At 40.5% G+C, this 14,449-nt stretch overlaps 1 protein-coding gene across 4 annotated transcripts in view; it reads left to right on the top strand.

The window, feature by feature from the left end:
• Positions 1-13,223, top strand: part of stat5a (signal transducer and activator of transcription 5a) — a 52,476-nt gene extending 39,253 nt beyond the window's left edge. For 3 of the 4 annotated variants that reach the window (XM_031729893.2, XM_031729892.2, XM_039611037.1), the window contains 14 exons: positions 198-328; positions 1,310-1,461; positions 1,889-2,044; positions 5,691-5,870; positions 6,953-7,040; positions 7,531-7,653; positions 7,930-8,022; positions 8,423-8,629; positions 9,541-9,635; positions 9,766-9,908; positions 10,056-10,211; positions 10,336-10,387; positions 10,888-10,998; positions 11,126-13,223. In XM_031729893.2, the coding sequence (XP_031585753.1) occupies positions 198-328; positions 1,310-1,461; positions 1,889-2,044; positions 5,691-5,870; positions 6,953-7,040; positions 7,531-7,653; positions 7,930-8,022; positions 8,423-8,629; positions 9,541-9,635; positions 9,766-9,908; positions 10,056-10,211; positions 10,336-10,387; positions 10,888-10,998; positions 11,126-11,249 (1,811 nt within the window). In that variant the 3' untranslated portion in view covers positions 11,250-13,223. The remainder of the gene's footprint in view (positions 1-197; positions 329-1,309; positions 1,462-1,888; positions 2,045-5,690; positions 5,871-6,952; positions 7,041-7,530; positions 7,654-7,929; positions 8,023-8,422; positions 8,630-9,540; positions 9,636-9,765; positions 9,909-10,055; positions 10,212-10,335; positions 10,388-10,887; positions 10,999-11,125) is intronic. The other variant, XR_005612795.1, reaches the window with a different exon arrangement.
• Positions 13,224-14,449: the final 1,226 nt, after the last annotated feature.

The following is a 14,449-nucleotide window of genomic DNA, read 5'->3' as shown; positions in this document are numbered from 1 at the left end:
TTTCATGAATGCTCCATGTGTCAGAAAACATCGAGCTTTTTTAATATCTGAGCTATGCAGGAAGGGGAGGAGGGGGTTTTCCAGAGTAAATCATTATTCCTCAGATGGGACATGAATATTGCATGTGCACAGGTTAGAAATTGTTACTGCTTCTCTTCTACTCCCTCTGTCTTTAACTTGTCCCCACCCCTCTTCAGCTCAACTGGCCAGCCTGGCCACACTGCCCCCTGCTGACCGCCAGCTACGAGAGCCTGCCCTTCTGAGCAAGAAAAACACTGTGGAGGCATGGCTGACGAGAGAGGCCAACACACTACAGAAATACAGACTGGTGAGACACACTTGCACTTACTTATTTTGTTCATACACGTGTGTATGTGTCAATGTGTAAATGACACTCCATAAAGATAAAATTAACTAGAACACATTGTGGAATGGGATCATATCACTGCAGTGCAAGTGCAGTTGCCAGATTACACCCATCCTTGAACTGGGCCTTGGTTTTGATTTTAAACTATACAGAAAATCTTGGACAGCTGATAAAATCTCTCCACAGACGGACATATAAACACCTGGCAAAGAAGTTGAAGCCAACTTTGTGGTAGTTGCTGCTACAGCTGTTGTCTCCCAGACATTTTATCATGATGACTGTCACACACATACACGCACAAAGCTGGTGCTGCGTTTGCTTTTTGACTTTAAGTAAATATAGTATGGTATATAGTCACGGATAACACTACACCCACAGTGAAATCGGCCATCACTTTGATTTTAGTTACAACCCTGTAAAGTTTTGTGACTGCACCTTGTACTGTTTCGAGGCAGTCCCATCCAGACGGACATACAGAATGAGCGACTGTTCTCTGCAGCTTTTGTGGTAGTTGCAAACGTTGCACTCCCTAAGTTAAGTCTTTACCCCTTTAAAAGCGTAATAGGAGTAACCCTTGATGCTTTATCCTGAACTGAGCCATTTCTCTCATATTTCGGGCCTGTTTATAGCATAAAATGACTCGGTTTGCATCAGAATTAACTGAGCATGGTCTCTGCATATGCAGGTATACTTGGAAAAAACCCAGAAACTCTTTTAATAGTCATCAAACCACATTTTTATTGACATGTATACTGAGGTGGCAAAAGTAAGAGTAAGGCGGAGGTCACCAAATGTCGCATTTATGGGGAAAAGAGTCTCTCCATAATCACAGTTTACTTCGATGACGCACACATTTGTAGCCCACACACAGATTCACTGGAACATTTTGACCAAAACTTGGTTCTGGTGAAGTACACATGTGTCTTGCTTGCTTGTGTGCAGGACCTGGCAGAGAAGCACCAGAAAACACTGCAGCTGTTGAGGAAGCAGCAGACTATCATTCTGGATGACGAGCTGATCCAGTGGAAGAGACGGCAACAACTGGCAGGCAATGGGGGACCGCCGGAGGGAGGCCTGGACATCCTTCAGTCCTGGTGAGTTGGGGGTCTTTTTCGCTCTACCTCCCACCAAGATCACAGTAACTACACTCTCTCACAAGGCAAAAGGTCACAGGTTTAAAAGCTTGCTTTGGAGTGGTCCTGTGTGGGTTTTTTTCAAAGGTTATTGGCAGGCATAGGCTGTGTTACATATTTTCTGTTTTTTGCTTTAACCCACAGTCAGGGATCCCTGGCTGTGAGCCCTTTACATTTTTAAAGGCCTCCCTCATTCAGCCAGATCTGAAAGTTTTAGTAGTGTCAGCTACTTAAATTCTGTCTAATATTACTGAGCTCAGCTTTCAGGAGTTCAAATTAAAATAAGTAATGGTGAAAAATAATATTTCTGGCACTGGTCATGTTGATCTTCAAGTGTTATTCTTATTTGTGTGTCTTTCTTGTGGATGCGTGGCTGGATTGATGCCAGGTGTGAGAAGCTCGCGGAAATGATTTGGCAAAACAGGCAACAGATTCGGAGGGCCGAGCATCTCAGACAGCAGCTGCCTATCCCTGGACCTATTGAAGAGCTCCTCAACGAACTCAACAGTACTATCACAGATATCATTTCAACACTGGTCACCAGGTATGTGTGTGTGTTTCAAGTTTCTCTACACATCAAAGGCTGCAGCACCTGGCATGCTTATGTGTTGTCTGCAGGTTTTATGTAGAGCTGTGCAGATCAGCTCACTAGGAGTCGGGGGGGTTGGGGGGGAATATGTTAGAAATATGTGGAACCACTAATGTGGGCAGCTCTTGTTCGTGTTTGTCTTGCTGTTGGTCCTTAAATCCAGCCGTGAAGAAGCCATTATATATACAGAGCTCTTAAATGTTAAAAACGATAAATACGATCTCTATCTGCTCAAGTCAGATTTTTAACCAAGCAGCATTAAACGACTACACAGAATGTTTACACTCAGGCTATGTGATATTTTTTAGACTTTATGCAATCACGTCTGCATTTGTTGAATACCCATAATTCTTCGCTCTGCATACTCAAATATGCACACTGAGGGAACATCAATGAGGGGTCATAAATGGCACATTAATCTTATCTACAACTTTAATTTATTTTGTGAGTGTAGGCCAGTATAGGCGGTGGGCGGATCTGTTTTGCACATTGAGGAGTTGCCTTTTATGCACTCAGGTCACTGAGTGCAAAAAAGGGCAATGAAAGGGCAGGTCTACTTGTGCACCTGGTATTGTGGTCAATAGAGTGAGAGATGTCATCTGTTTGTAAAATGAAATTACTCTGGCATTCAAAATTATCCATCAAATAATGTAATTCAATCCACATGCAAAAATTTTGTGAAAGTTTGGGTTTTCTTGTCTCTCTCATACTTACTGTGAGACTGTTAAAGCAAAAGTAAGAACTCTTTACCTTGTACTTAAGTTATACTCCTCATGTTGCTGCAGCCTGTTGTGGTAAAGAGAGCTGAGCAGAAGGCAAAGCTTTGCTGGACAGTCTGCTTTCCTTCCTTGACCTATGGCCACAAGCTGTTGGTAGTGACACACATAACCTTCCTTCAAGGGGTGTCTGGGCTGCCCTCAGATATGTCAGACATGTCTTCTAGATACCCCCTTTTTGAGGTATTTTGGGCATGCCCCACTAGGAGGAGATCCCAGGGCAACGTAAATGTCTCTGAAGAGGAGGAGGCGGTGGCTGAAGGGAGGGGTGTCTCATCATCTCTACTTAGATTACCACCCCTGCAATCAGTTAAACAGTGAAAGTGAATAGGTGGATGGACTGTTCTATGGCATCCGATAATGTGATAATGTGGAGGTACGTTAATACACATAGCACTGTAACTGTAGACATCATTAATCCACCATCAAGACCTCTTTTCTCAGTGTAGCCCTTGCACAATTTAAGCTGCGTAACTGTAAACCAATATCATGTATTACAATAACCTGGGTCCATAGTGCTAGAGTCTGGGTGGTAAAGGGAATTTTCTGTTATGGACTTTGGCTAACTGCCCCCAATAATGACTCCCACACTCCCACATAGACAAGTACTTACACTATGTTAAACTGCATAAAACAAAGTCAAAAAGTGGGGTTTCGTTTACTGTAATCTATGGGGATTATACCTTAAAAGTTAGATTAAATTTACAGAATAATGAGTGCGATAGCAATGCATTGAGAATTTGAGTTTTAGATTTCATGAAATACGTACGAACCCAGAGACAAAGAATGAAACTAAACAGATATGCAGAAACAAAAAGCATACACTGTTCGAGAGCTTAAAGGGAAGGAAGGGCACAGGGAACTTGTTTTAGTCCATTATTTTAAGCCCCAAATGCACATATGCCAGGGTCTTTTAGTCATCCAGCATCTCTGAACAAGAAGTATTCTGAAGTTTCTGACAGTGTCCTCTCTCACTTTCCTAGTAGATTCCCTGCAGGGACCCATAACCCACTAAGAAGTCATGTCATTGTCACAACGATTTTTGACTGGCCACAGACAAGTCTGAAACCAGACAGTAATGCACAGCTATCAAGCACAATATGAATGCAGGTTATGTTTCCTCCTATCTTTACTCCCTAGGAGCCCCGGGAGGTTTCACGCTGGCAATTGCAAAGTGCAGTCTTCTCATAATCACTTAGTTCAGCAGTATTTGTTTGCTTTCAAGCTCCCTCTGAGCCTGCAGGATTAATCATTAGGCTGATTCTGCTGTTATCTCACTTCTTGGTCTCTTTAATGTTAATGTGGAAATCAGAAAACGGCTACACCGCCATACAATAGAAGCACCAACTCTTTGAGAAGAAAGTAATTGTTAACCCTGTCGGTTAACTGGAAAGCGATTACTTACATGACCTTCAAATAGTGCGCAAGGCAGCAATAAAGGTCATTTCGAAAGGTTAATGTTCTCAAGCCTGCAGGTCATTAGAGCATAAAGAGTTTGGAGTTTTTATTAACAAAACAAAACAGTTTGCTGAACATTACCCCATCATAAAACATGCTCCATCCTTTATATGCTTAAAACTTTTTCCTTAAACAATTAATGCAGTAGAGAGTGCACACTCATAACAGGTTCTGCTGCAGTGAGGTTACTGATCTCCTAATATTTGTTCAACTCTGCCTTTCACTAAAGTTCACTAAACTACAGCGATACCAGTCTTTCTAGCTTTAGGTCTCTAGAGATGCAATTGGACATTGACTCGTTTGCATGTTCTTTGTCCCTTCTTTTCTCTGCATGCTTAAGTGTTTCTCACAGCTTCCCACAGTCTAAAGACATGCTTATAGGTTAACTGGCAGCAGGTGTGGATGTGACTCTTAATGCTTACCGGTCTCTCTGTTAACCCTGTAATGGACTGGCAACCTTTCCGGGACCTACTCTACTTCCTCGCATGTGTCAAAATACGCCGTCTTGGCTATTAAAAACATGTTACAAGTTCATGGTCATGCAGCTTAAGTAGGATGTGTTTGCTTTCAAGTTGCGTCTCAGCTCAGACAAATCATTAGGTTGCGTTATTGGGCCAATCACGCAACAGACAGTAAAAGCAGAAGAATAATTTCATAAGAGACCTGTTGTTTTACTGAACAGTCATTACCTATATGACCTCCATTAGTGGGCACAGTTACAAATAAGGTCATTTTCACCTTGTGAAGTTTCATTATCAGGACAGAGTTTGCAACATTTAGCACTTTTAGCATGTTTTACATCATAAAACATTCATGCTGTCTTTTTTATGCTTTAATGCTGTTTTATATTTTATTGAAACAGTTTCAGCGAGTAGACAATACGCTTGGTCTTAGGACGAGGGACTTTTTCGTGCACATTGTCAAAGTTGGCAGTCTTCTTTGTGTACAATTGTGTGCATAACCTGCACAACTGGAATGGAAAATTAACTGTTTCCTAAACAATTATTTCAGTTGAAACTGCAAATACTCATCAGCAATTTAAGACAGAGGTAGAGCTTCTAATCTGCAATAATCTGTGCAGCTGTACTAAAGTTCACTAAACAACAATGATACTGATCTATTTTGCTTTTGCTTGCTTTTGGAATTTGACACTGACATATTTGCATACCCAAGATTTGCACATGTCCACTGTTGGTTGTTCATCTGACACTGGTACGTACTACCGGAGCTGTTATAGCTATTGGACAACCCGTTAATTAAATGGACGGGTGGTTGGATGTCGCTTTAAGATGTGCATATAGTGGCAGTAGGTATCTGATGATAAAGACTTTTGTCACACTCTTAAACTGTCACTCTTCTATCCACAGCACATTCATCATTGAGAAACAACCTCCACAGGTCCTTAAAACCCAAACTAAGTTTGCCGCTACAGTGCGCCTTCTAGTGGGAGGCAAGTTGAACGTACACATGAATCCCCCACAAGTCAAAGCCACCATCATCAGTGAACAGCAAGCCAAGGCCCTGTTGAAAAATGAAAACACAAGAAAGTAAGTTTGGTGCATTGGTGCAAATGGACTTGTGCTTTTCTACTGATCACTCAAAGAGCTTTATACAACATGCTTCATTCACACATTCATACAGCATATACATACATCCCCTTTTTTTAAACGCTCAACTTTTGGCGTTCCAACTTCCTTGACAGAGAGAGAGATAACACTGCAATAAGTTACCATCGCGCAATTAAGATAAGCGGTTTGGATTTCTTCAGAGATTACGGGATCCCATGATGAACTCTGACCTAGTGTGTTCCGAGACCTCACCACAGAAACATGGCTGGAACTTGAACAATGTCTAAGAGGAATCTATGCTGTGGACACAGAATCCGCATTTAGCCTGTTCCACAGCCTTGTTCCACATTCCTCCTAACTAATAGAAACCTTACAGGACTGTAGGTCTGCCAGGCAGCCAGTGGGAAAGTGGCTGAGCGGCTACAGCTTAGCAAAATCTACAGAGAAAATCTACATACATCTGCTGTGTCTCATCTAAACTACTTGTCGAGACTTCTGCCACAACGTCTCGCTCAGAAGCATGTGACTAAAGTGGGACGCCACATGAAGTGTAGTCTAGTAATGCTAAGCGCTTTTACAAACCATACAGCGGTGTGCGCATGTCAGTAAGTTAGTATGCAGGCAGTGTCTGAGGAAGTGAGTAGTGAATGAATGTAAAACCAAAAAGCACGACATAGCTCTGCCGGTCAGTGAGGAAGTCGAAGAGATAGAAAGTGAGCAAGATGATCTTGCTAGGCAGCTTAATAGTCTCCTGAGCCCAACTTGCTCAGGTGTGGTTTCTATCCAGGTTGTCTCCACCCACTAATTTCCTGGAAGAAATAAAAACACGCAGGCTACAAGGAAAGACAACAAGTGAACAGCCCTGAACCTGCCATACTTGTGTTTAGTGTTTACTATTTAGAGAAGACTAATGGTGGTAGTTAAACCTGCCAATTATGCACGCAATTCCCCCCCTACACACACGCACCTACCAACCACTCCCTCCATACAAAACAAAAAGCTCCTGCTGTGTAAACATGCATTAGCAGATAACATCTAACTTTATTGTCTGTGTGTTTCAGTGATAGCAGTGGTGAAATTCTTAACAATAACTGTGTGATGGAGTACCACCAGACTACAGGCACTCTGAGCGCCCACTTCAGGAACATGGTAAGTATGAGCTATTAGGGAAGATTATTTTTTCCAGGTAAAAGGGGGAAAAAAAGCTGAAGTAGTATTGCCATTGTTCCTTCTATACAAAAAGTCTCTTAGCATTTAATCTAAAATAATAGCTGCACTATACACTAAACTGAGGTAAACATGTGATTGTCTTGGGTCTATACAGGAGAGTTGCTCAGCCACTTATATAAGGGAAGTAATTGCCAATCATTATGTCCTATATAGCATTTTTTTCCCCTTGGATTAAAATTGTGAACAGTAGTATTTTGGAGGATCAGCCTGCAGCTTCAGTGAAGTTCTCATCTTCATCACTAATGTTGTTAGCAACAATCTCCAGAGCCCTCCATGGATTATTCACATATGATCCCGATAATCTGCCTCAAAGGGACTTGCATGCATGTACTGACTGTGTGTGACACTTATAAGCCTAACTGCGTAGTTAATATATACCATTTGTTCTTGCACATCATTTATCATGCAGTCTTTAAAGAGGATCAAGCGATCGGACAGACGAGGAGCAGAATCTGTCACGGAAGAGAAATTCACCATTCTGTTTGAGTCCCAGTTTAGTGTTGGAAGCAATGAGCTTGTCTTTCAAGTGAAGGTAAGAGGATGTAGGCAAATTAATTAATTAAAAAAACACTATTTTAAATCATACTTTAAAAAAATAACATTATATGTATATGTGCGTGCATGCACCAGCTGCAAGTAAGAATCTGGCTATAGTACTCCCACTTGTTCCTTCTGTCTTTTTCCCTGTTGTTTTTATCATGTTTTACAAAAATGTATGAAATGCAAGAAATGTTTCATTGTGCAGCAAGTGCATTATTTAATTTTGCAGTATTCCTATAATGATTTCCTCCTTTCTTTCTCTGAACAGACATTATCACTTCCTGTAGTGGTGATTGTTCATGGTAGCCAAGACAATAATGCCACTGCAACTGTATTGTGGGACAACGCTTTTGCAGAGCCGGTACGTAAATGTTTCAGAGATGTTGCATGCAATGCAAACCTTCCTGGAACAAGCATTAAATAATTATTCAGCTTAGTGATATTTTTGTATCTTAATGCAGAAGTACTGCGTTAACTGCAAAAGGCCTTGAATCAAATATTTCTGAAGTGCGCACATGTTTAAATAGTTTAGCTCTTACAAAATAATTGCTAGTTCTTTAGATGTAATGTAATGTGTGCAGCCCTGAACTGAAAATTTATATTTAGGTTTTTAATTTAATTATGAAATATTAAAAAAAAATTTCTTTTAAAAAAATGTTTATGCAAAGGCATAACGTGTGTGTCGCTTATGGTTTGTGTCTTTGTGTTTTATCTGTTGATATAAGTGAAAATTCTTTGCCGTTTTCTCCGCGTGTCTGCAGGGCCGGGTGCCTTTCCTCGTGCCAGATAAGGTGCTTTGGCCTCAGCTGTGTGAGGTCATCAACATGAAGTACAAGGCAGAGGTGCAAAGTAATCGAGGTCTGTCGGAGGAGAACTTGGTATTTCTGGCTCAAAAAGCCTTCAGCAGCTCCAGCAACAACCCTGATGACTACCGGAGCATGACTATGACCTGGTCACAGTTTAACAGGGTTAGAAACAGCCGCTTTCTTACTCATGATCCTGTTTGTCTCTATACATGCACACAGCTTTTATGAAGAGTATTCCATATATCTGTTTTAGCTTGAAAGTATAGATTTCTGTCGTGCTGCACTTCATGCATTTTTAAAAAGCCTGCAGGCGAAGTTCAGTTAGTCATTTGAACCACATGCTTGTTCTTCATGAAAGGATTTACTATTGCCGTGTTATTCATACATAGAAATATTTCTTGCTCCATTTGCAGCAGTTCAAGGGGTTTAATAAATGTATCTCTGATATAACTGAACCTCTGAAAATGAGCGACTATATATCAAAATAGCCGTACTTCCTAATTAGTTAACGCAATATGTTTTGTTAAACTCCTTTAATTCAACATGAAAGACTTCAGTCAAATCTTGATTGTTTTATCTAAAACCTACTGTGCTCGTGCACAGTGGTAATATGACAAAAATTGTGTCATTGTCCAAATACTTACTGACCTAAGTGTAGGTCGGTTTAATGGGCTTGTTTATCTGCACAGGGAAAAAAAATGCTGAAAGCCTCATTTTCTGCTTCTAAGTAGCTTGTGATTCGGAAAATGCACTCAGATTCACCACAGGCCACGGGTCTTATTAGATTACAGGAACATTAAGTTTTAATCACTTCAGAGATGTAAGTATAGGTTACAGAAATATGCAGAACTTAGCCCAGAGACGTGGAAATGTACAGCTGCACACATTTTTAAATCATAAAGCAACTGTGATTACTGTCAGCGGTTGAGGAGATTTTCATTATTATAGACTGAATGAGCATTGGGTCATCTAAAAACATTTTAACAGTTGTCAGTTCAGTCTGGAGTTTTTTGTTGTTGTTTTTTTGTGTGTTTTTAAAAAAGGAAATTTCCCCAAACTATGCCCCTTTACAGGAAAGCTTGCCAGGGAGGAACTTCACATTTTGGCAGTGGTTTGACGGTGTGATGGAACTCACAAAAAAGCATCTGAAACCACACTGGAATGATGGGTAAGGAAACTGCTGAGGGGTTTTGTTCGGTTTTAAAAGATTCAAAATGAGAAGGGACAATAAGGGGGGACAATTTTTATTTTTTTATTAGTATTGTTTTTTATAAATGTCTGTTTTCCTCTATTTTTAGAGCCATCCTGGGCTTTGTGAACAAGCAGCAAGCTCAGGATATGCTCATGTCTAAACCCAACGGTACCTTCCTCCTGCGCTTTAGTGATTCTGAAATTGGAGGAATTACAATTGCCTGGGTGGCAGAAAATCCTAACAAAGCAGGTAAAGCGTGCAAAACATAACATTTCTCCATTTTTGTTTTTTAAACCACACTGTTCACCAGACGGGCCTCTTTCTAACAAGCACAGAAGCCACAGAGAAATAAAGGAATCCCATTCAGTTTTTCTTTTGTTGCTGTTTTTTTCCCAGGTGAAAGAATGGTTTGGAACCTCATGCCCTACACAACCAAAGACTTTACCATTCGCTCTCTGGCTGACCGCATTAGTGATCTCAACCACCTTCTATTCCTCTACCCTGACAGACCCAAGGATGAGGTTTTCTCCAAATACTACACTCCGCCTCTCTGTAAGCGTCCTTCTGAGCTGTTACTTTCAAATTTTAATCTCACAGCTGCAAAGCCTTCATTACTGAATGATGATCACATCGAGCCATTACTTATTCTGTCTCCCTGTGCTTGTCTGTTTTAAAGCTAAAGCAGTTGACGGTTATGTGAAACCACAGATCAAACAAGTTGTGCCTGAGTAAGTGTCCGGCTTTCTGTTCTCTCTTTTTCTCGTGTCCTTCCATCACCGTTTCCTCTCCATTCTTTTCTCATTGCCATCCACCCAGCATTTTATTCTGTAAAGCACAATTTAGAGTTAATCACAAAATACTGGGCCATGAATTCAGATCAGCTATTAGTTAGCTGTTACAGTTGGAGGAGGCCAATTAAGCGCGGCCTGGCTTCCTGCGTGAGCTCGTCTTCTGCTGATCATAAGAGTTAGGCTTGTTAGTTAGCAAGGCACGCTCCCTGCCTTTCTCCACAGTTGGTTCACCTGCAGATATGGAAAACGGCCATAATGATACAAGAAGGCCTGAAAATCATGCTGAGGATCGTTGCTTAGGCAACTGCTGAACACAGGCTCATGGGGGGGTTGTTGTTTTCTTTTTCTTTTTTTCCCCTGTGTCTATGTGTAGATACATTCAGAGATGTATATGTTCTTTGTTCATTACCCAAATGTGGTATTTTGGTTGTTTTCAGGTTTGCCACAGCCAATCCAGACCCAGCAAGTGGGAATCCAACTTACATGGATCAAGGTGCCTCTCCAGCACCTGTCAGTCACCCTCACACCTATGGCATATATCCAGCTATGTGAGTTTACAACATTTTTTCTGTTTCCCAATTTTGTGCGTGCAAGGAGTTTCTTATAACTCCTGATATTTGATCGCTGTTATGCTGAAAGCTTCTGTGAGTGGCCTCTATCTGTTTCCTGTGGCAGGGGTGACTCTATGTTGGATGCAGATGGAGACTTTGACCTAGATGACACCATGGACGTAGCGAGGCATGTAGAAGAGCTTCTCCGGCGGCCTGTAGAGAGCCAGTGGAGTGGCCAGCAGTCGTGACCTTTGACTGTTTAACTCGCAACAAAACCAAATGAGCCCTGCCTAGCAACTTGCCCTACTCTCATCGACATGGTTTAATTCCATTGGTCTCTCTCATTTTTTTCATATTGCTATAATGTGAAATGTTCATAATGGTTGTGATTTTTTTTTTTTTTTTTTTTTTTTTTTTTTTTTTGCTTTCCAGCATGAAAACATGCATGTCAGTGACTTCTTATTGTTTTTATTTGTGTAATCAGTGTTTGTAAAAGAGTATAATGCAAAACCTCTAATGTTACAATATTATGAAAAAGAAGTAATGGTCACTCACATAGTGCATGCATTTTCAATTGATTTAAACTGATTTTTAAAAATGCTACTGTATGAAGTTATTTTAGAAGTTGAATGTTTTTATTTTATATCGTCTTCTTTGTAAATGGGTTATTACTATTTTATTAGTGACATTGAACGTGCCCTTTGACAAAAAAAGAAAGAAAAAAGAGAAACTTTAATGAAAAGTTTTGATTTTGCTCCTAACAACATAATCCAAGTCACTGCTCTGGAGAGTTACAGTCATTTTTCTTCAAACCCATATACACTAACCTAAAGGCAGAGTGACTCTTTGCTCACTGCAACTGACAGCACACACGCTTCAAAGATACACATGCACAAATTTAAGGTGTATTTGTTTCTGATTTGTTCACCAGCTGAAAGGAGGGGAGAATTATGTACCTCCCTTGCTCTCACAGGGCTACTTTTTCTTCTGTTTGTACCTGAAATGCAAATCTGAGCATCTACCCAGTGCTGCCTGCTTGTCCTCTCAGGTCCCTCCGTGCCCCTCATCAGTGCTACCTCGCATTATTCCACTGACAGTCTCTGTTAATGATTCTCTTGTTGTTTTCTGCACCACATTCACACCATAGGTACGGTCAGAGGTTTTACCTTTTTTTAATTTGCATTATTTTGTGTGAAGACGATCCCTTGCTGCACAGGCTAACTCTGTTGGCTGTTTTTATGCTTGAAACTGCTCACCTGGAAAACACCGGAATCATGAAGTGTCACGTCTGATTGTTAATGCCTGAATATTTGAGGCTGTTCTGCTCCAATGTGACTTTTCTGCCTTTTACCTTTTAGTGCATATATATATTTTCATTTTTTGGGGGGGGGTCCTGTAGCTACATTATGACACTGTGGCAAAAGAAAGTATGTGCATGCTTCTGTGTGACAACATGACTGTTTCAGGAGCAGAAGTTGAAAAGCATCTATGAACGAGTGCAGACTTTAAATGCTTGCACATACTCACAAGCTGCTGGGTCATGTTTAGGATTCTAGGATGTTTCTTTGCCTGACTTTTGATTTCCCATATACCCCCACCCCTCCTCTCCCCCCTCCTCCACACACACATAAAAAATAATTGTCTTGCATCTCAGGAATGAATCACTTTGCTTAGCTGATGTATAAGCCAAAAAGAAGAGATCTATGTATACAAAATATATGACTTTATTTTCTCTATCTTAATTGTATTTTATTATTATTGTTTCTCTGGCACTCCCAAATTGAATGTAACCTTTTGCATGACCGTATAATACTCTCTCCGTCAGATAAGAAGTCCCCGTTGACCATAAGTAGCAACTGAAAAAGGACGCACGGCAACTGGAAATTAGAGGTGTAGTTCTGTGTTTGTCCAGTAAACACAACAGTATTTGAAATATTTCTTTTCCTTTTTTTAAAAAAATTTTTTTTTTCTTTTGCATCACTTTCTTTCCTGTTTTAGAAATCTCAAGCTACATGGACAGTCTTGTGCTACGTCTCTCATTATCATCACTTCTGAGCTTTGTTCCACTGTAGTCTGTGTATTTTTTTAACGATATAGATGGCGCTGTGTGCTGTTTTATGTACGTACCCTGTTTGTGGTTTGGGTTTATGACTTGGAAGTTTTCCAAGCGAAAAAGCTGTTGAGTTGAAAAGAAGGAAATAAAGTTTTATAAATAATCTGAATTCAATCTGTAGGAATGCTTTGAATTTTATATGTCTTGTGGTAAATATGTTTTGTATGTGCAAATATACAGAGTAAAACAAGTAATATGTAATAATATGCAGTACAACATGATATCACAGTGTTGGACTAATCTATATTCGATGAGGCCTTCCATATGGAGAAAACAAATAAAAGTAATTTATGCCAGATTAAGAATGTGAGCTGAAGTCATCACCAAGGATTCTTGATTCTTGACATGGAATTAAACGACTAAAAACAGTACTTTAAAAGAACATGCCTAGCTATTTGCATGAATATATTGACGATTGCACAAACCATACCACTGTGATTTAGAGTTTTACACGTTTCTCCGCCAGGCAGTTGTTTCCTACCATAAATTATAATTCACCCACACTGCCTGTGAAGCTTTTGAATGATGTTAAGCTGTTTTCAACGGTGTTAACAGGCTTGCAAACTGGAGCATGGAGAATTCAAAATGCTTTTCATATTGCACAATGAAAAATTACGTGGCATTGGGCCAACGATAAATGCAATTAAAAACACGAGATTCACATTCAGTTATTTTGAATGATCAACTCTAAATAGTATAGAAACAGAAAGCTTATTGGAAAAATAATAGACCATTTGTCAAAAGTCAGATCATCCCTGATCTGGGGCAGATCTACTGTGGTGGTGTGGACTAGCATGTCCCACCCCCAGTGCCACCATAGTTTTGCATATGACAATGCTGGTTATTAAAATAAGCTAGAATTAACACTTTGAGCCTAGCTACAATTAACATTGAATATAGTTTCTAAAACTGAATATATTGCATAATATAATATTGCATAGCAACCAACATTGCTTTATTTTCTTGTTTTTAGTAGCAACTGACACCTGTAATTGTGCCTGAGCACAATTTGAATCAATAACATGGGCATTTCAGATTTCAACACAGGTGGTTGATTGTTACACTGGAAATGCCATGAAGGTGGCTGGGAGGTTGTTCCATCCTAGCAGAAGTCCACTCTGCAGGTGGGGAAAAGACACAGGAGAGGTGGAGAATAAACCTAACCTGGGTGTCTGTTGTCTTGTGCAGTCTGGAGATGATTGAATGTTGGGGTGGGTATAGTTTCCTCTGCGGTGGGGTGGGGTGGGCTTCCCCAGGTCCTGTAGGGCTTAGCGGTGCTGCTGCCATAGGCCCCGGTCTGGATGTGCCTGGGCTCCCTTGCCTTGGTGGGTACTA

The sequence above is a fragment of the Oreochromis aureus genome, linkage group 4 (genome assembly GCF_013358895.1).
Source record: "Oreochromis aureus strain Israel breed Guangdong linkage group 4, ZZ_aureus, whole genome shotgun sequence".
Lineage (NCBI taxonomy): Eukaryota > Metazoa > Chordata > Actinopteri > Cichliformes > Cichlidae > Oreochromis > Oreochromis aureus.
Note: the sequence above shows the minus strand (reverse complement) of the source record. Positions and strands in the feature narration are given on the sequence as shown.